Source organism: Lontra canadensis, unplaced genomic scaffold (genome assembly GCF_010015895.1).
Source record: "Lontra canadensis isolate GAN:19392208 unplaced genomic scaffold, GSC_riverotter_1.0 scaffold18, whole genome shotgun sequence".
Classification (NCBI taxonomy): domain Eukaryota; kingdom Metazoa; phylum Chordata; class Mammalia; order Carnivora; family Mustelidae; genus Lontra; species Lontra canadensis.
The window spans coordinates 2470277-2490756 of record NW_022631012.1 but is presented as its reverse complement, the minus strand read 5'-3'; the positions used below and the strand labels follow the sequence as shown (position 1 = coordinate 2490756).

At 37.3% G+C, this 20480-nt stretch overlaps 2 protein-coding genes across 15 annotated transcripts in view; one reads left to right on the top strand and one right to left on the bottom strand.

Annotated features, from left to right (window-relative positions):
- IKZF2 (IKAROS family zinc finger 2) overlaps nt 1-5948 on the bottom strand; it is a 152703-nt gene extending 146755 nt beyond the window's left edge. For 3 of the 14 annotated variants that reach the window (XM_032859883.1, XM_032859879.1, XM_032859885.1), the window contains exons 1-3: nt 3741-4004; nt 2160-2208; nt 1247-1354 (exon numbers count right to left, since the gene is read on the bottom strand). In XM_032859883.1, coding sequence (XP_032715774.1) covers nt 1247-1354; nt 2160-2208; nt 3741-3743 — 160 coding nt within the window. In that variant the 5' untranslated portion in view covers nt 3744-4004. Of the gene's footprint in view, nt 1-1012; nt 1187-1246; nt 1355-2159; nt 2209-3703; nt 4005-5055; nt 5284-5792 lie in introns of those variants that run through there. The other 11 variants (XM_032859872.1, XM_032859881.1, XM_032859884.1 and 8 more) reach the window with 9 other exon arrangements.
- Nucleotides 4991-8969, top strand: LOC116869030. Its single transcript, XM_032859840.1, has 5 exons — nt 4991-5071; nt 5239-5410; nt 5541-5723; nt 6174-6257; nt 7794-8969. The coding sequence occupies exons 1-5, from the start codon at nt 4991-4993 to the stop codon at nt 7982-7984; spliced, it is 711 nt and encodes a 236-aa protein (XP_032715731.1). The 3' UTR covers nt 7985-8969.
- The last annotated feature ends 11511 nt before the right edge of the window (nt 8970-20480 follow it).

The following is a 20480-nucleotide window of genomic DNA, read 5'->3' as shown; positions in this document are numbered from 1 at the left end:
TTTATATAAGTAAATTCATATAGTTCAATCAAAACGTCAAGTCAATAGCTAGAGTCACTTAACATTAATGAACTACAAAATGTATTCAATAATACTTTATATACTTTTGCTTATACTTCAGAAGTCTTTACTATTTACAAAGCTAGTAGCTTTAGAATAAGCTCAAGTTTTGAGAACTATTAAGAGAGAAATGGAAAGAAAATGTGTTCTTTCTGGGTAATCAGAATTAACTTGAGAATATGTTCATAGTTTAGCAGCTGATTCAGTTTCCTTTAGTTTTTAAATCTTTGTTTAAAAAAAAAGGAAAGAAACTGCCTTTCCTTCACAGATCACCCAAAGAGAAAACTTTTAAATTAAGTTATATATACATAGAAGTCAGATGCCCTTTCTAGACAAGAATCTAACACATACAAAAGTATAAGGGAAACACAAGATTTCAAATTATGTTTGAAGAGGAGTAACAGACCATTTGCACTTAATAACTAAACATTATAATTAAGAGAAAACCAACCAAAGTCTTAATGAAGTACTTTGTCTTCTGTCACGGACAGATATAAGTTGCTCTTTTATTACACAAAAACAATGTTTACTACATCAATGAATGACTCTTTCTCAAAAATAGTAGCCCAAACTTGTCTATTCCTGCAAGTTAAAAGATCCTTCCTAATTTTCACAGCTCTTCTCTGGACAGTCTAAAACAAAACGCTCTCACTTTGTTAAAGAAATGGATTTAAATCAGGTCCATAAATTTTCAGTTACACTTCACTTCCAATGCTTTGGAGGAGAAATTTGCACATAGTTTAAAAAAAAAAAAAAGTAACACTGCAACTCTACCACTGATGGATTAGCATTCTACCAAGGCAATATAAAATTAATTCTTTTTTTTCTTTTTCCTATGAAGAGTCCTTTGGAAGTGACTTGTTTCCATATTCTTTTATCCAACAACAACAACAAATCTAGTCATAAACCTGGCAAGTCAAAACAATAACCAGCAAAGTCTAACATTTCTTACCTGATACAGGTAAGCACCAGCTCCCAAATGCCACCTTGGGATAGGTCAGACTAGTAAGCAGGCTCATGTTTTATGATACTAGAATGAACAGGAATAAATCTGGGTTGTTCTTTCTTTAGCAAAATCTATGGCAGCAGCTACACCACAATAGGAGAGGACCCCAAAGACCTAACAAATTCAAGTGTGTCGCTAGAGAAATAGGAAAAAAAAAAAAATCATAAAATGAAGACTTACTGCTTGTCATGTGACCTGGTGAGGCATGCTGTCCATTGGGTGTGCTTGAGGTGAGGTCAATTGCCATATTGGAGTGCTCCCTTTCAGGTGAAAGCTCATTGTCACCTGCTTTCACAAAATAAAATCTTTTGGTCTCTGTTCATGGTCACATAAAATCTAATTACCAACTTTGCTTCATACATGCAGAGGCATGCATAGCCTTGAAATTTTAATGTTCCATATTTTCCCCTTAAAAGAACTATAATTTAGAAATATATAGCAAATGAATGAAATAATGAAAAACCATGACCAGCCCACAAAAAAAAAAAAATTACAAAATTTGATTATCACAATAATCTTAACTGTAAAATAAGGGCAATTGGAAGTGTTGATTTCTAAAGTATTTTTCTGTTGAAAAAACAAGTTTTCTTTTAAACATCCAGCTCTCTGATAGCGTTTTGGAAAATGCTCACTATAAATACTCTCTGCTTAATGGTTAAATTAGATGTTAAAAGAAAAGTTGGCTAAGAAAAAAAAAGGTCAGCTTCAGGAGCTTTCACATTATGTGTCAGAAAAATTAGGTTACAGAGTAGTAAATATTCAGTACACGCCATATTAGTAGACATATATGTAGCCTGACTTATTCTAAACTGAGAGTAAAGTAAATGAAAAAACTCCAGTGCAAAAGTGTTGATCTGCTAAGCTACTTACTACTGACCAACATACTATCATTAATAGAGAGTTAGGTATATTCCTGTGTTTCCTTCATTTTGGCTCTATGCTATTATTTTCTCAAATTCATTTAAAGGTGAAATTGTGAACAGACAGAAAATAAGAGTATAGAATTCTTGATGAAAACATAATTCAGAAATAAAATACAGGTAACAAATATAATGTTATTACCAATAACAAATTAATGAAAATGAATACTTACACGTTATATAGCCATCAATAGCCTCTGTTTCCATAGTCAAAGTGCAGTGCTGCAATACAAAAGATGATATCCTTAACACAATGATTCCTTTCAGTATCTGCCATTAAATGCTTAACTTATTAGAAGCTTCAAGCGGTTAGCCCATGTTGCGGCTCCTGCAACCTGGGCCCAAGAAACATACTACAGTGTACTGTATGTGCTCATTTGCAAGTCACTGAACTCTTTCTGCAAATGATCTGATTCCTGCTGGAGATAGGATAGGAAAGATAAGTGTGCTGTGAGATGGGCTGTAGCGAGAAAGGAATAACTCTCTTAATCAGAATTTACTTGAAGAAAAAATAGTGAGGGTACGCCTCAAATGTGCCAGCTTTCACTGGGATTTAAGTATTTTGCCATTCACTACTTCCCACAATCACACTGCAGTTTGAGGACTTCCCTGGTATACAGATAGCTCTATTCACAATTGTTGCAAGTTGGTTCATCATGTTCTAATAGGGAGGGGGGAGGACAAACAAACATAAGAAAACAAAACAAAACAAAAATTTAGTGCCCCAGTGTGTCCTGAAAGTGTCTGCAGCAGTCGCCCTACTCCCAGACTTGTATTGACATTTTAGCCTACACGAAGTTCTGTGTAAGCACCTGTTCAATGTAACCTTAATTTCCTGCCAGACCAAGGTTGGATACAAATGCCAAACCAAGTTAATACATGCCGATTTTTAAAATTTCATAAACTTTTTGCTCTTAGGAAGGGAATCACTTTTTTAAAGTTTGGGGAATTATTTTCATGCACCAATGACACAAACAAGAACTTAATTCTCAGAAACAAAAGTAAATTGTATGAGATGACACCCCCTAGCTTTGATTTCACATAATGAAAAGATCGATAAGCTAACTGTATTCTTTGAAGGAAAAAGTTTAAAGAATTGACATGTCCTGAGGAGATTTTTACTTATTTTTTTTTCCTTTGGCCCTGGTCCTTTTTGCCTTTAGTTTCAAAACTCTCACTGCACCAGCAGCTAAATTATTCACAATGAGCCATTTCTGTATTGATCGCCAAGTATATTTAGCCCTGGCTCCTGGAATTTCTCCATTACTTACTGGAAAACAGGCAGCTTCACTTCTTGTCTCCAAAACCACTTCCCTTCTCCCTCCCCTCCCCTTCTTCACCACCACCCTCCCCACCCCCCCCAAAAAAACTTTTGTTTCTTTCTTTATGGAATAATCAGATCAAATTCCCAACTCAGTCACTACATAGCACTTAAATTTCAACCTGCTGTACTGTTACCAAATTCTTTCAAATTATGATTACATAAGGCTGTTTCAAGAAAGGCATCCGTAAAGTTTAAAAGGGGGGCAGTTTCTTCGGATATTTTACAAATGAGTTTATCTCTTTAAAAATGTACACATTTAACACACACATATTAAAAAGAAAGAAACGTCAGGAAGAAGCGAAAGAAGTCTGCCCCATCAATGAAATGGTTATTAACCCTCAGAGAAGGAAAGAAAGAAAAAGAAAAGGAGAAAGAGAAACGAAATGTACATACAAAAGAAATTGTCCTTTGATTAAAAAAGATTCATCACCATTTCCAGCTCTGTCGGGAGATCTCAGCTTCTTCTAACCCCTCAAAGAGGAGGTGACAATGTCGGGCTGAAGATAAACGGAGAGAGAAAGAAAGAAGTTTTTTGTGTTTCCCCCTTCTCTCTTTCCCTCCCTTGCCCCTCCAAGCCAAGCCCCCTGCAGAGTTCAAGGCGAGGAGGAAGGAAAAGCACTTTACAGGTGGGTCATTCCGAGCCCAAATCCTGCAAACAGATCGGCTGATAAACAAAACCAAGAAATGAGAGAGAAGGAACACCCCCCTCTCCTCCTCCTCCTCCTCCTCCTCCTCCTCCTCCTCCTTCTACCCCTCCCCCTCGTCCCTTTGGGATGGTCTAGTAGGAAAAGTCACTCAGGAATGGCACCACGTACTTTCAGGAAAGAGGAAAAAAAAGGGGGGGGGGAGAGGTCAGTCAGTGCTACAGCAATGAGATTAACAAGAAGAGAAAAAACTTGATCCACCGGTTCCTTAAGAATCGACCAAAAGCTAAGGCAAGAAAACTGAAAGAAAAGGGGGGGGGGGGGGAGGGGGGAAAGGGGGGGGGGACAGGGGGGAAAAACCCAGAGAAAAACAAAGCAAAATTAAAAAAACTTTTTTTTCCCCTTGGCAAAAAAAAAAAAAAAAAAAAAAAAGGAAAAAGAAAGAGAAAGAGAAAAGAAAGAAAGAAAAGATAAAAGAAGAAAAAATAAAGAAAAGAAAAATAAATAAATCTTAATTCCATCTCTTTCGCCCATACTAGAACCTGTCAAAGTGATTTAACTGCTGCCTTTTTACATGTGTCATACCAGGTTTTTTGCTTTTTAAAAAATTCCAACAAGGATCTGAATATTACCTTCTACCAGGACAGCTACAATTTATTCCAAGCTACCCAATCTTTCTTGGAATTCAAGTTAAAACAAAGCAAAACAAGTCAAAATCCATGACAGCTACAGAGATGAGAACTGATTAATCGATTAACATCCCCGAAACACATTACGAGGAGGGGAAGATAAATTAAGGCAGAGGACATCATCTTCAACCCGATTCCCTGAGCGTCCTTTACAGAAATCATTATCCTAATCATAACCACAATCCATCCCGCCCAGAGAAAAATATCTACATTATTATTATTACTGGTTAACAGCAACAAGTCATTTGATCACATCACAGTGCAAAACGAGATGCTATATAATTACACTTAACTTTGAAAACACTCCCCCCCTTTGCAAATCAGATACACATATTTATATATAATCTATGAATCAGAAGACAAATAAAACAAGAGCTGTTCTTCACCACGCAAAAGCCAAGCGGAGATTTACCTCAGCAGTGCATGCAGTAAAATAATCCCATCACCCTTTTGTTTGTGTTTACTGTTAGTGTATCCTCTCTCTTTCTTTCTTTCCTGTGCCTAACGTGTGTTTGTGCACTGCAGTTGGTGGTGGAAACTAAGGCAGTGGATCTGTAGCTAAGGGTAATCCTGTTTTTACTTCCTCCATCTTCAGCGAGGAGCAGGGTTAGCCCGGGACAGCTGGTCAAACCCCGAGAAACCGATCCGCCGGAGCCCGAGCACATCTCCCCCGCTGGCCGGGCTCGCGCAGACGCCCGCGGGCGGAGGGCGGGCTGTCGACGGCGGCGGGCGGCGGGCGGCGGGGCCTGGGGCGCGGGCAGGCGGACGTGCGTGCGCGCGCGCGCGCGCGCGTGTGTGTGTGCGTGTGTGCGGGGCCTGGGCGCCTGAGCCTGTGCGTGCGTGCGTGTGTGTGTGTGTGTGTGTGTGTGTGCGCGCGTGTGCGCGCGGGTTGGCGAGGGCGCGTGTGCGCGTGTCTGCGCTCCGGGCCGCTCGGCGCGCTCGGCAATCGATTACAGGACAAGTGCTGCCCGGCTGCTCCGCGACGCGCGCACTCCCTCGCGCCCACCCGCGCGCCCGGCCGCGTCGTCCCCTGCCCTGCGGCCCCCAAGACGGCGGACCCCGCCCCCAAAGGGGGACCAGGTAACCTGCTTCCGAGAGTGCCATGGCGACACCCCACCCGCTCCCCCGCCAAGTCTTAATAAATCTCACGTTTTCTGCCGGCTGGGAAGGAAGGATTGGAGCGGTGAGGGGAGGTTCATTTCGGCCGCTTGAAGTTTTCTTTCAAACTGGGATTTGTGACGAGGCCGGGCGGAGGGAGCGGGACGACGGTCCGGGCGCCCGACGCGGAGCTCAGGCATCGGCGTCCTGGCCGGAGCCGGGGTGTGCGCGTGGACCCACCCACTCGGGCTTCGCAATAAACTAAGCGGTACAGTTCAGAAAACGGCCCCGGGGAGACCAGGACACGAATCAGGATGAATTGAGGGAATGAATTGAGAAGGAAATTCAGGTCTGAGATGAAGCTCAACTATTTTGAAAGTGCTTTGCAGTGCAAGTTTAAAATTAGAGTGTTGACTTGCTTTTACTCCCCAGGGCTTGTGCCGCATTCACCAAAGTCAAAGGAGCGGGTGAGGGTCCAAAAAGTTGGTCCGGGGGAAGTGTCGCCGTCACTACCAGGTACAGCCCAGCTTTTTTATTTGGGAAAATCGTCTGTGGATCGTCATGAAAAAAAAGCAAATGCATATTTCGTCTACAAATAGTAGCATTTAGCATTTAACTTGACCACATTTGCAAAAAGAGGGAATAGAGGCTTCTATAATTAAAGGGAAAAGGAAAATGAAAGGAGCTGAAAATACTGAACTGTGTAGTCTGGGTGGCTTAAGTTTGAAAACACATGAAATTATCAGGACTGCCAAACAGCATTTCTGAGAAACCATATCACAGATTGTGAAGAAAATCAATGCCGAAAGAGTTAGGAGGAGGCTTCGTACTCCTACTCCTTTCAAGAATCCCAAAAATAGTTGCTGAGTTTTGGGTTTTGTTTTTTTTTTTTTCACCCCTGCTGTGGAAAGAGAAATGCTACACTGAAAATAAAATCATCAACTATATCTTAAACACTAGTCTGTAGGTCTATAAAATTTTGGACCGTGTCTTGTCTTTGGATTTTGGGGTGGGGAAGGAATTCATTCACCTTACCTTAATAAACACCGAATAATGGATACCATGGGACTTGTGTAATAACTATATTTAAGTTGTATAATGAATTACTTAAGAGTTTATTTCATGCATTGTATTTTTTAAAAAACTGTACAAATAGGCTCGTTTTTAAATTATGGAAAATGAAAGTTGGTGCCATAGTGCAAACAAGATTAATCAATTTTCATTGGAGAACAAATCATTTGGACTTAGATCAGCAAGAACAACTTTATGACAGTTTTAAGTAAAATTGCAGGTCCTGTGACTTATATATGTTTTTTCTCCCCTGTGAATTATATATTCGTAAGGCAGATTTTTGTGGTTTTTTTTTTAAGCCTAACTATTATCTAAATAGAATTAATTTTCCTGAAGTCCTATTTGGAAAAGACTGAAATTAGAATTCCACAAGTCATTCTGATCATCCCAGTAGATAGCAAGGGTTTTAATCTTAAATTATCTTAGAAAATTGGAATGTTCGTTCTATATAAATTACCAATATATAAGGGGAAACTTAACTTGCCTGAATTGCCACAACTCCTTCCTAAAAATTAAGCCTGCATTTAGGTATCTGCAAAATAATGGAGGTCCTTGGAGAAGATGAATTAAAACATATTCAAAATTAAGATGAAATATCTGGATATTTTAAGCAGCCTAACTGCTAGTAGAAGAGGGTCCATTGTGAAGTCTTAAGGAACCATCCTCAAATTTCCCAAAGCTACCAGAGCTGGAATAGCCCTTACCCTTAGCTGGTTGAAGCTTAATTTAGCTCCCTTGAAAGCCTATCCTTTTCATGAGTTACTTTCATTGGCTCCAGAATCACCAGAGGCACACACTCTCCCTCTAGTGGCTAAGCATTCAGACACTTTACATTTGGTGGCCAAGAATGGGGGATTTAGGCAGGAGTAAATAGCTCCCAAATTTTAGAATGGCAAAGATCATATAACCACTTGTGAGAATTAGACCATTTGGGGAAATTTTTCCTGTTTTTAACATCTTATGTTTCTTTCTCATTTGCAGATCATGGTATGTCCAACTCACCCCAAAGAAGTCAAGGTTATGTTTACATACTAAACCAGGGGTTCTATTTCATCCTCTGCAGTCGAATAATCCTGGCTCTGAGACTCACAATTGTACATGTAGAAAGGAACCTTTGTATAAACTATAGTAATTCACTGCTTTCACAGTTTTTCTCTACAGTATTTTTATAGTGGTTAGAGGATGTATTTATTTCCATCCTTTGCTGTAACTACTCTACACACATTTTAAAAGTACATATATGGTTATACTATGAATAAAAATGTATCACTAGGGAAGTGCAGTACCATATAAATATTCACTTCGGGGGATTAGCGAGGCTGTGGGAGAAAACATACCCTCACCCACCGTTTTTCAAATAGCTGCTTCTTTCTCATTTCTTTTTGTCCCATCCTAACCGGAAACTGTGCCTACCCAGCGCCAACCCTTATCTTAGCTCTTTGCACATTTCTTTCATTATACAACTTGTAAATATTTTTATTTGTTGAGATTTAAAAGAAAATATGTCTCCCCCACTAGAATGTCATCTTTTTAAGAGCAGAGATTATGTCTGTCCTGCTAACAATTGTTTTCTCAGAACTAGCACAGTGTTTGGCACATCAATCCTCAATAAACTTTTACTAAATGGATGAATGTAGAGCTAATCACATACTCACCTAGCTTTGTGTGTTAAACTGTTTTTAAGGGACAAAAAGTATAGGATAACAAAGATATATTCTAATTCCATAAAGATTTTGGTCGAGTCTTGACTCATAAGTAATGTTACAAACATCATTAACAGGTCAACTCTCTGGCTTATGTTCATGTGAAGAATGTGAATACGTTCATAGATAATATAACTTTTATAAATATAAAGAGGAAGAGTTAAAATTGCATATCAAATATAATTTTGTGTAAAATGCCTTTATGTTACTGCTCTGTTTCATAAACAAATTATTTCATGTTAATGTCTGATAATTTATAAACTAGATTCACAAGGAATGCAACAATTTATTCTGTAATCACTAAATGCAATTAGCAAAAGAAACTTTTTAAAAGGCAGTGTAGCTAAAAGGTACATTATGAAGTATTTTGTTTTCTTTTGATGGCATGTTTCATCTGTGTTAGATTTAAAAGCCCTAGTACCCTTTAAAGAAATTTTAATAAAAGTGAATTTGACAAAAAATTGTTCAAGGAATTCATTCCATGTTTTTAACTTTTGATTTTGTTTTTAGCAGAGGGCAAGAGGGAACATTCTAAACATTGTAATACTTTTCCTAATATTAAAGAAGAAATTTTTGGAAATTAATTATATATTAATTATTTTTATTTAGATGGCTTTGTTGTGCAGATATGGAACATAATCACCCAAAGTAGGTTCCCTAAAGTAACTTGAATCTCTGAAAAAGTTAAAATTAACAAGCACACAGGCACAGTGTTTTAAAACTTATTGCTTGTTTTATTTTTGTCAGGTGTTGTTCTCTTTGAAGTGGTGTTCTCTTTTAAGCGGGATATGGAACAATGGTCTCATATTCTCCTGTCGACCTAGATTGGCACTATGAAGAAGAAAGCAAGCCAGAAATAGAACCATAATTTCAAAGAAAACATTTGAAGATACCAAATCCATTTCATATGTAAGGCATACTAATACCTCCCTGAGTACACTGGTAATCTGGGGTCTGTCTGTGTGGCATGTAAGTCCCATATGGTTAGGGTCTTCTCATTGCATCCACACTGAACAGTAGTTTCTTTTAACAATTCTTAAGAGTGTCACTTTGCAATTAGAGATAAGGCTCTTGTACAAATACCCATGTCCCTAGAAAAGGTAACTTTATGACTTAAATTCACACTTTGATAGAATAATATCAGGTTTCTTCTAGAGAGTATGTTTTGATGTAGAGCAGAAGATAAGCTATCTCTATCCCAAATGAGAATTATAAATTGTGGGAGTTAAACTTAGACCAAGGGGGTGAGGACTGAAGAAGTTTCTGAATAAAAAATGAAAGAACACACTTTTAAAGATGCCAGCAGAATATATCAGAGTTGCTTTAGAATGCAGATGTGTGGGCACCTGGGTGGCTCAGTGGGATAAGCCTCTGCCTTCAGCTCAGGTCATGATCACAGCGTCCTGGGATCAAGCCCCACATCAGGCTCCCTGCTCAGCAGGGAGCCTGCTCCCCGCCCCACCCTCCCGCCTCTCTGCCTACTTGTGATCTCTGTCTATAATATAAATAAATAAAATCTTTTTTTTTAAAGTGCAGATGTGTTCAGCATTTGAGGAAATGAATTCTATTAATGCAAAAATCAAGGAACTTTGAGGCGGGTCAAGGGTAGATAGCTGATGCTCAAAAAACAACTCAAAAAGACATTGAGGAGAACATTCTTCTAAAACACCCTAAAATTTATGGACACAAAAAAGTGTAATGAGGTTATCGAACTCTCCAATAAAATGTTAGCACCAGAGAAGAAAAAGACTATTCAACTTTGAAGACACAGCTTTCAAATAGAAAGGATAATAATGAGAACACATTGTCTATGAGCATTAATTTAGATACAAAATATTAAACACCCTCTGGGGATAGGAATTTAACTTTGGAATTGGTAAGTGAAATTAGGGCATGTTAGTCTAAAGATCTATAATACCAACAGATTCCGCTAGAGATATCCATAGTCTAAAGCAGATGACAGGTTACATCTCAAGGAAAAGACTTGGTAGCTTAACCAGTGCCAATAGGAGTGTGATCCTGTTTTATTTTGTTTCTTTTTTTAATTCTGTGAAAAGCTCATGGAATACATGTCCAGTTTTTGTGAAAAGCCTCAACTCATTGTAAACTGAAATTGTTTCACAGTATAGCCGAGTCTAATCACATGGTTAAACAATCCTATGTAGACTGAAGAAAATAGAAGAACACAAGAAAGTGAAGGAAAGAATCCTGGGATTCAATCTCCCCCCTTTTTATGGCCAGATGGTGACAACCTAGGGAATTAAAAGCCACACAGGGATAAAAATGGGGAGCCGTTTCCTGCCTGATAACTCTGAAAGATGGCTGTGGTTTGGAAGAGGGAAATTAATCAAAGAAAGGTCATTTACAGGTAGTAAAGTCAAATGTCACCTCCCCCCAGTTCTCATGACTTGTGGTATAGAGAAAGGTTAGCTTAATATAGAGGTTAGTGTGGCATTCTGAACTGTCTCAAGACATGATATATGAAGATGAGAATATCACCATCAGTTCCCCTCCCCCAACAGCTATGTTCAGGCTTCAAAAAGATATTAAAACTTGACGTCATAGTGAAGTACTAGACACCTGGGAAAGTCTCACTTAATAGACTAAGGATATCGTTCAAAGTCCTATAAACCGCATTCCAGAAACAGCCTTATTGAAAGACTATGTTTTTGAAATATATAGTTTTTTAGAAATCCTTATGCAGAATCTACAGCACTTTAGATTGGTGGTATAACTGACTTTAATGTAGTATCATCAGTGGGACGAGCTATATACCATCATTACCATTATAGGCATTTACTTTATGCCAAGCATCATAATAAGCATGTTACATACATCCTCATTTAACCCCCATATTCATCTTTAAGAGAGAATATTAACCCCAATCTTCACATGAAAAAATTCAAGTGTGGATACATTATTATCTTTTCAGGATAGCATAATGTCAGAGCTGGACTCAGAAACATGTCTTAAATTCTAAAAAGCCCATAATAATCACCACTGTGATGTATTTATCAATCATACAGAACTGTTGCTGCAGTTAACTTGAGCCCTTTGGGTAACTGCTGTCCAATATTGAACCACTTGGTAGAAAACCCAAATGTCCACGATGTTATTAGAAGTGTATTCAAATGTGGTATCCACATAGAACACTACCAGATCCAACAAGACCTATTTGACATCTAACACTTTAACATCAGATATCTGTTGGTACCTTCTTCCTTGAGCTCTTCTGAACAAGTGAATGACATGAGAGAACCACTGAGAGTGAATTAAAAGGTAACCACACCATTAAGAATTGAGTATCAATTAATGGTGACAAAGAGATATAGACAAGGTCTTAACTTTAAATTCTGGATCACCAAGCATATTTGCACTTTTCTTTCAAAGGGATTGCTTCTGGTTCATTGCTCCCAAAAACATAAGCAATCACACTCCTTCCTTTTGTAGACTTACTTCACCTATGTGTGCAAAGAATGAATGACTCAATTTGTGTAGTGAACATTGTGATTTTAAATGGTTATGGTATTCTTAAATGACATTTTGAATTCAAGAAACATTTTTTTTTTTTTCTAGTGGAGAGCAACTCTCAGTTTATAGTAAAGGTCAATTTGAACATTTTGCTAGAATCCATAAAACAAAGCCTATGAGATTAGGATTTTTCTCTGTTTTAATTTACAAATTGACTACTGGAATAGAGATATAAAACTATACTGTTTTAATTCGGTTTTTCTATCCCACTTTGCATAGGTAATAGGAGTTACATATTTGTTCTCTCATAGCAGGGTGTTTTTTTTCCAAATACAAAAAGAAACAATACCTTTATTTGATAACAGATATACTATTTATGAAGGAAGCTGATTGGTGGCTTTGGGGGAAATTTGTTTCAGGACATTTTGAATGACCTGTCCTAAGGCAGGTTCCCAAAACTTCTTGAAATAGCCAAAAAATGAAATGAGCAAGGGGTCTGATATCTTCATAATATATTCTTTTTTTAAAAAAAAGATTTTATTTGAGAGACAGCTGAGCAGGTGGGGGGATTTGGGGGGGTCTTTGGGGAGGGACAGGGGGACAAGCAGACTCCTCGCTGGGTGCAGAGCCAGATGGGGGCTCCATTCCAGGTTCTGAGATCGTGACCTGAGCTGAAGGCTGATGCTTAACCAACTGAGCCACCCAGACACACCATTCATAATATATTCTTCCTTTTTTTTTTAAACTTAATTTAATTTTTTTTTCAGTGTTCCACTGTTCAGTGTTCCAAAATTCATTGTTTGTGCACCACACCCAGTGCTCCATGCAATACATGCCCTCCACAATACCCGCCACCAGGCTCACTCCACCCCCCCACCCCACCCCTCCAAAACCCTCAATAATTGGACATCTCCTGATACTTATGTTTGAGAATAAGTACCTACAGAAGATTCATTAAATAGTCAAATAGGAATCCCTTCTCTTCACAATCCATTATATCTGAGAGAGGGGTACCCTTCTCTCAAGTCTTTGGGAATATTGCTTTCAGAGTTCATTCTTGATGTGGAGAATGACACTGCAGGCTATAGGCCTTTTACACATAGAATGCTTTGGTCAATTCCAAATCCACCATTAGCCACTTGGTGATATTTTCACTTTCCTTGTCATTTTCCTATGTGGAGAGAGTATACTTAACAACTGTTTTCCTTTATGTAAATGATATTTCTAGGTTTCATACAGCCGTGTTTTATAAGTTTAAATATTTTTAGTTGTCCTAGGTGCACCCATAAACTTGAATTTCTGTAACCCCACATGGCTAAAGGCCAGACCTTGCAGAGTGAAGCTCACTAAGATTATTCCATTTTGCACGTGTACATGAAATAAGCTACCTAAATGGACCATTCAGAGATCTGAGAGGAAAACCGAGGGATCTAAGAAGAAGAAAGAAAGAGAAACAACAACAAATGCTGCCTGTGAGAGCGACAGCAGGAAACAGATCAGAGTCACTGAGGGGAGTGTGAGGACACAGAGAGGCCATGAGCATAGAACAATAATCTCTATGAATTCGGCTATAAAAGGAAAGACAGTGGCTAGAAGCTGGAGGAGGAGGAGGTAGGGTTGAGCGAGGTTTTGTTTTTTAAGAATTCAGCATGCTGATCAGAAAGGGTCAATAACAATTTAGAGATCGGATATAAAAGGAAGTTGGTGAAGGGAGTTCCTGAAGGGACAGGGAAAAAGAAAAAACTATCGAGAGCACAAGTGAAATAATGATACCTCTTGTGCGAAAGAGAGGCAAGAAAGGATGAGCACTTGTAAAGTCTGTTAGTTGATGTGAGAGGAGGTTGGGGAGGGTTTGAAGAAGGTGTCAGTGTTACTTACTGAGATTGAAGGGGGAAATGGCTGCATTGAACATTTAACAAAAGTGTATAAGCTTGAAATACTTGCTATGAAGAATGTGAGAGATGGTAACTTTAAAAAAGTATATGGAAAGATTGACAGGCAGAACAGAGGAAACATTTGAGGGTGGTGACCTCAAATAAACCATCCATTTGCTTGATGTAATAATTTACAGGTGAGCTCACAGACCAGGTATAATAATCTTGGAAAATATGAATCACGGGATTGACCCAGTGTAGAAATTTCAACAGGTAGAGAGATGTAAGACCCCAGATCAAAAAAGTTGAGTTTAATTAAAAGAAATAGAGTAACAGTCAATTGAGTAAGCTTTATAGAGAAAGGTACCACCTGATAGGTGTTGACCAATATGAAAAGTAGAGGAATACAGAGACCTTGGGTCCCAGTGAGGTTGAAGAACTTGTCTAAGAGGGAATGCTAAGTGAGAGATATGAAAGTATATGGGACTTTGAAGAGAAATTTGACATTTCTGTTGAATTAAAAATGCCAGGATTAAGAAGTCATGACTTGTATGGGTTGGATTATCAGAAAAGTGATAGGATAATCAGAAGATTACCTTGGGTCTTGGATGTAGAGGAAGATAAACGAGGTGCTAAAGTCTTTGAAGAGCTATCTAGTCCCGGAAAGTTTGATAAATAAGAGCAAAGAAGAAGAATAGTGAGGAGGTAGCAGTGAAGAAGGGACATTAGAGTAACTGCAATTTTACACAAAAATGTAAATATTCTGAAAAAAATAGTTTGGGTTGTATAGGGGATGTTGATCCTATTTTCTAACGCTGAGGTATAGGTGAACTATGGGAAAATGAGTGGCTTGCTCTTGAGAGGACTATAGGTAGGGTGACCTGAACATCTGTTTTGTCAATAACAGTCCCAATTTACACCTGTGGTCCTGGCATAACTATTAATAATTCCCTCTTTTACTCTTAAATATGTTCTAGTTTCTATGTTAAACCACATGTTCACCCGCCCTTAAAGGGGAGTCATGGCTTCAAGGAAGAGCTCTTTCATTTAGGAAACAAAGATTATTTAAATCAGTGAGAGGATGTAGAATGGAATTTCTTGCTCCTTTTTCTTGAGAAAGGATTTCCAGGGACCAAGGTAAGAAATGCGTGGGAGGGGAAGGAGCAGTGTTCCACTGAATCAGAGGAGACTGCAAATAGTGGTTGACTTGAAAGTGTGCAACAGGTGAATTGGCCTCACCCAGAGCTCCCATCTTCCATATCAATTTCCTTACCAACCTTCTGATTCCTTTGATCTGGAATCAGATTGACAGCCATGCCTTCAGAGGTTAAATATGCCTATCATTATTTATATCCTTACATTGGGGCCAGAAATCACAGCACTGTATTCCAAGCACTGTATTCCAAGGTGAAAGATTTACAAGGATAAATTACTGCAGATCATGGCCATTCAATGGCTCCTAATTGGGATGATAGTCTCCTAACACTTGCCCCCCCTTTGCTCTTACATTTTCAGTTCTCTTTCTTTGGCATTTTGGCAGATTTGGCTTTCTCTGTCAACTTAACTTCATTACTTACTTAAAAATCGGGATAGGAAAACAAGACGGTTTCTGACCCCTGGATCTTACAAAGGCTGGTGTACTCATTGAAGTCATTAGATTTTGCCAAGCACTGTATACTGAGAGCTGATGATGACAGGAGTAGAGTACTTAAGTCAGATAACAATGCCAAAAACCAAATAGTAATGGCCAGTCTTGCTGAAAACAAAATATTTCTATGTCTCTAGTGATGGCTATAGGCTACAATACACCTTCAAAGACCAACATAATATGTAACCATATTGGAATTCAAGAATTTTTTGAAAAAGAAATGGTCCTACTTCCACTTGACATAGAAATCCACATTACAGTATCTTCATGGGAGACCTGCAAGTCAATGAAGTCATTTGTGTTTAAGTCTGCAAATAATATACTGTAATGCAACCGAGGCATAAAGCTTATTGATATAGCTTATGGAAATATAGATAAAGCCATTTCCCTGAGTTATGGACATTCTTCATTCACCATGACAAATAAATATGTAAGTTAAAATGAGTGGTTTTTATTCACTTTCTAAAAATATTCATTCCAGTTTACAAATAGACTGTTCATAGGAATCCTTAAAGTAGTAAGCTTATAGTATCAATTTAAAATACGAATCATTTATTTTAAAAATCTATGTAGTTTTTCAGAATTGCCTCATGATAAGAACTTAGCCTAACTTCTTAAAACTATGGTTCACCAACTTGTTTTCTGTACCTAAGCCATCTGCAAGCTTAATATATTCCTCTTTAGTTGCATCATTCCTTGCTTGAAAAAATTCTAAGCAGCACCTACTCCCCTACCCCTACCTTCCCACCCCAACCTAGAGAAATATCAGAGTACTGGAAGCATTGTAGCAGTTTGAATAATATTCCTCTCGAACAGTGTTTTTCAAATGTCAGGTTGTAACCCAATAGAGGGCTCTATATTTAGTATACAACCAGCATTTTTAAAAAATGAAATAGAATGGAATAGAGTACATCACATATAACAGGGATAAATAAAAAGGTAAACTTTGATTTCACAGATCCACAGCTCTATCTACTGGGTCACCACATAAAATATATTTTTACCCCCTATGGATTGCATGGTCCAAAAAAGGTCGAAAGCCACTGTTCAAGGAAGCAGATGAACAAATTGAGGTCTATCACTTTACCAAAATACTATATAGCAGTTAAATACCATTACATATATCAACATGGATAAAATCCAAAATTTTATGTTGGACAAAATAAGTCAATAGTAAAAGAATTTTCTTACATTAAACATCAAAAATTGTACTATGTATTATTTATATATATATGTATATATATACATTTATTGTATATATTTATACTATATATTTTATAATATAAATATATATTTATTGAATATATATATTTTATTGTAATCAATGTATACATTTATAAATTTGGAATGGAAATAAAAATGGAAAAGAAAGATACCACTTTCAGAATAGTAATAACCTCTGGGTTGAGATGGAGAAAGATGGTATGTACCTACAATGTTTTGAGTTCTTAATAAAATTCCAGAGGTCCAAAGACCTTTGCACTGTTTTCCTCTGACTGATTCACTCATTTCTCTGATATTTGTTTCTTCACGTATGAAATGAAAGAATACAAGAGAGTGATCAAAGTGTCCAGCTGGAAAGAGAGGAAGAATTGTATAAAGAAGATGTGTTCTAATCATGTAATATCCAACCGGTAGAATTTAAATGACTATTCAATGTTACCAGCTAATTAGCGATAGAACTCAAGCTAGATAGACGCAAGCCGTCTAAAATCATACTCTTTCATTTTCTACCATGTAACTGCCCTTGATGAAAGATGAAAGGACGTGGCATCATTTTGTCTAGGATGACAAAGTCAGGAGATTACCATTATCCTCACCTTCACCAGATAAAATGGGCCTAGTGACCAATGGTTCTTCTAGTGCCACTAAAGGAAAGAGTGAATGCTTTGAAAAGGCCAAATTTAATTAAAATATGTCTGTTTATTGTTAAATATTAAAAGAAGTTATGATCACTGGTTTTAGGGGACCTTTCAGTTTAGTTTAGCCACACCTTATTTTAAATGATTGATGATAGCTGTGTCTGATTTCCTGTAGTTATTTGATTTATAAATTGGAGAATATGCAGGAGTTCTGTTTGAGACTGATTTGTAGTTATTGTTAGAAGTTGGTTAGTGCTTGACTTATTTCACTCAGCATAATCTCCTCTAGTCCCATCCATGTTGATACAAAAGTTGGGTAATCATCGTTTCTGATGGAGGCATAATACTCCATTGTATATATGGACCACATCTTCTTTATCCATTCATCTGTTGAAGGGCATCTCAGCTCTTTCCACAGTCTGGTGATTGTGGACATTGCTGCTATGAACATTGGGGTATATACGGCCCTTCTTTTCACTGCATCTGTATCTTTGGCATAAATACCCAGTAGTGCAATTTCAGGGTCATAGGGTAGCTCTATTTGGGGGAAATCAGAGGGGGAGACAAAGCATGAGAAATTGTGGACTCAGAAACAAACTGAGGGTTTTAGAGGGGAGTAGGGTGGGAGCATGAGTGCGCCTGGAGGTGGGTATTAAGGAGGGCATGTACTGCATGGAGCACTGGGTGTTATACATGAACAATGAACCTCGGAGCACTACATCAAAAACGAATGATGTATTTTATGGTGAATAATATACACAATAAAAAAATAACCACTTCATTAAAAAATAATAAAAAATAAATCTAATAAAATTTAAAATCTAATAAAATTTTAAAAAGCAAAAACAAAAACTAATGGTGTATTGTATGGTGACTAACATAACACAATAATAAAAAAAAAAGAAAGATTTAAAAAAAAGAAGTTGATTAGTGATTGATTCCCCTCATACTTCCTAAAAGAATTTGAACTCATTGTAAATTCAAAGAACAATAAGATGAAAGGCTACATATAACATGAAAGAAACTATGAAGCAAAGGGGAATGAAAAATATCAAGAAATTCTGGTTATGAAAAAGCCACAATTGAACACAGAGCTTACTTCTGAGCTCATGCAACCAAGCAAAAGAGGAAACACACTAATTGCTCTAATTACCTAGGAAGGTTGCGAACTCATCATCCCAAACACACACAAAATTTCCCAGCTCAGTGCTCCAAGAGGAATTTGACCCAGCTGATACTGACAGAAGTGTCTTTGGTGATACAGGAATCAAAAATCTTCAATCTAGAAATCCTAGGGTCAAATCCCAGCTTTACCACTCACTGTGTTACTTAATAGTTGGACAAATTTCTTGATCTCTGTTTCCTCATCTATTAAAAGTGGATAGTAATAACAATTTACCTCATAAGGTTTTTTAATAGGATTAAGCGAGTTAATATTTGTGACTGATCAAACCAAAGCTGAAAACAGCCCTGCACCCTGGTAAGGGTTATATTGTATTTCTTTAATAAATTAAGCAGGCCAAAAGTCTGAACAGCAGTTTTTCAAAGGACATTCTTAAATTAGTGTGATCGAAGTTAGTAGTTAATTATTGTAATGACATACAAACTGATCATTGTTCTGTCCCTTATTTTTGTATTGATTTCCTTCCCAAGTTTTAAAATCATTTTTCCATTTAAAAAAAGAGAAAAATAAACATAATCTCTGCCACGTGGATCAGAATACACATTTCTCATGCTTGCTTTTCAAAATATAATCCTCCTAATAAAATATGTAAGATTCAGGGTTTTTTCTTTTTTTTTTTTTAAATACAGATCTCAGCCAGCTATAAATTAGAGCATGTATGTCATTGCCTAGAAAAACCTCACATAGCAACAAACTGCTAAATTAACCCACGCTCATGTAGGGGTGCAACTTTTATGACAATTTGCAAACTAAGATATCTCCCCCAGAGACAAGAAACTATCTAGTTTTTTATTTCACCTTCATTGGGAGTCTTTAAAATGGAAAACTTTGACATAAACATTGTTTAATGAAATCAAAGATTTAAAAAACTAAGTATAGACAAAAATGTTTGTATATGAGAAAACAACATATTCTGTCATATCTTATTTATAAGCAGCTTGAGTTCTATTGAATTATTAAACCACATTTTGTATTTGTGCCCCTGAACTACTTGGCTACCATATGTTATAAATACGTGCTTTATATTTACATTTAGTTTAACTTAGCATCTACTATCTGCATTAATAATGTTTTCATTTAGCTCACAATAAAATATATTTTTTCATGCACATGTATCTCATCTCCCTTACTATTTTAGAGCAATTTCAGAGAAAGATTGGGTGATCATTTTTTGTAATGGTCTTATTTTTTAATACAACAATTTACACAGACTTGGTACCATCTTTGTTAAAATTATCATTGAGATTGAATCCTTTGTCAATAAACTAGTATAAAATATTCCAGGGGTGCCTGGGTGGCTCCATAGGTTAAAGGCTCTGCCTTCCACTCAGGTCATGAAATCGGGGTCCTGGAATCGAGCCCCGCATCCGGGTCTCTGCTCAGTGGGGAGCCTGCTTCCTCCTCTCTCTCTCTCTGCCTGCCTCTCCACCTACTTGAGATCTCTGTCTGTTAAATAAATAAAATCTTTAAAAAAATATTCCAGTGCTGTCTAGTCATCATCCATTAAAAAGCCCTTTTAGTACAATTTCCTTTCTCTTTTTCTATTTTCAAATATCTATGCTATTTTTTTTTTATTTAGGTCTTTGCACTTTGACTAAATCAACCAAATTATTGTTTCCTTTTGCAGTTATTAAAAGTCACTTTCTTTTCTTCTCTTTGGGTGTTTATAAAAAGCCTGTCTCTGGAGTGCCTTTATTCCTCTTCTTTAGAAGTTATATTATCATAGTATGTCAGTTCTCACCATATACCTCAAACATTGGTGTCCATTTAGAGTACTGTTTTCATATTATGTAGTTTTAAGAAGTGAGGTTATGTCTTAAAATAGTATATGACTTCAATATGATCACAGAACTAAAACTAGGATTAAAGGCTAGCTTTCAGAAACACCTGTTACCTATTCTCAATTTCTTTTAACTCAGGCTAGAGA

What these genes read in the sequence shown, in the direction of transcription:
- LOC116869030 (XM_032859840.1), top strand. Translation starts at nt 4,991, where the DNA reads ATGAATCAGAAGACAAATAAAACAAGAGCTGTTCTTCACCACGCAAAA. An exon ending in TGGGGCGCGGGCAGGCGGAC is followed by an intron (nt 5,411 to 5,540) that starts GTGCGTGCGCGC and finishes CGGGTTGGCGAG; the next exon opens with GGCGCGTGTGCGCGTGTCTG. An exon ending in CGCCCCCAAAGGGGGACCAG is followed by an intron (nt 5,724 to 6,173) that starts GTAACCTGCTTC and finishes TTTACTCCCCAG; the next exon opens with GGCTTGTGCCGCATTCACCA.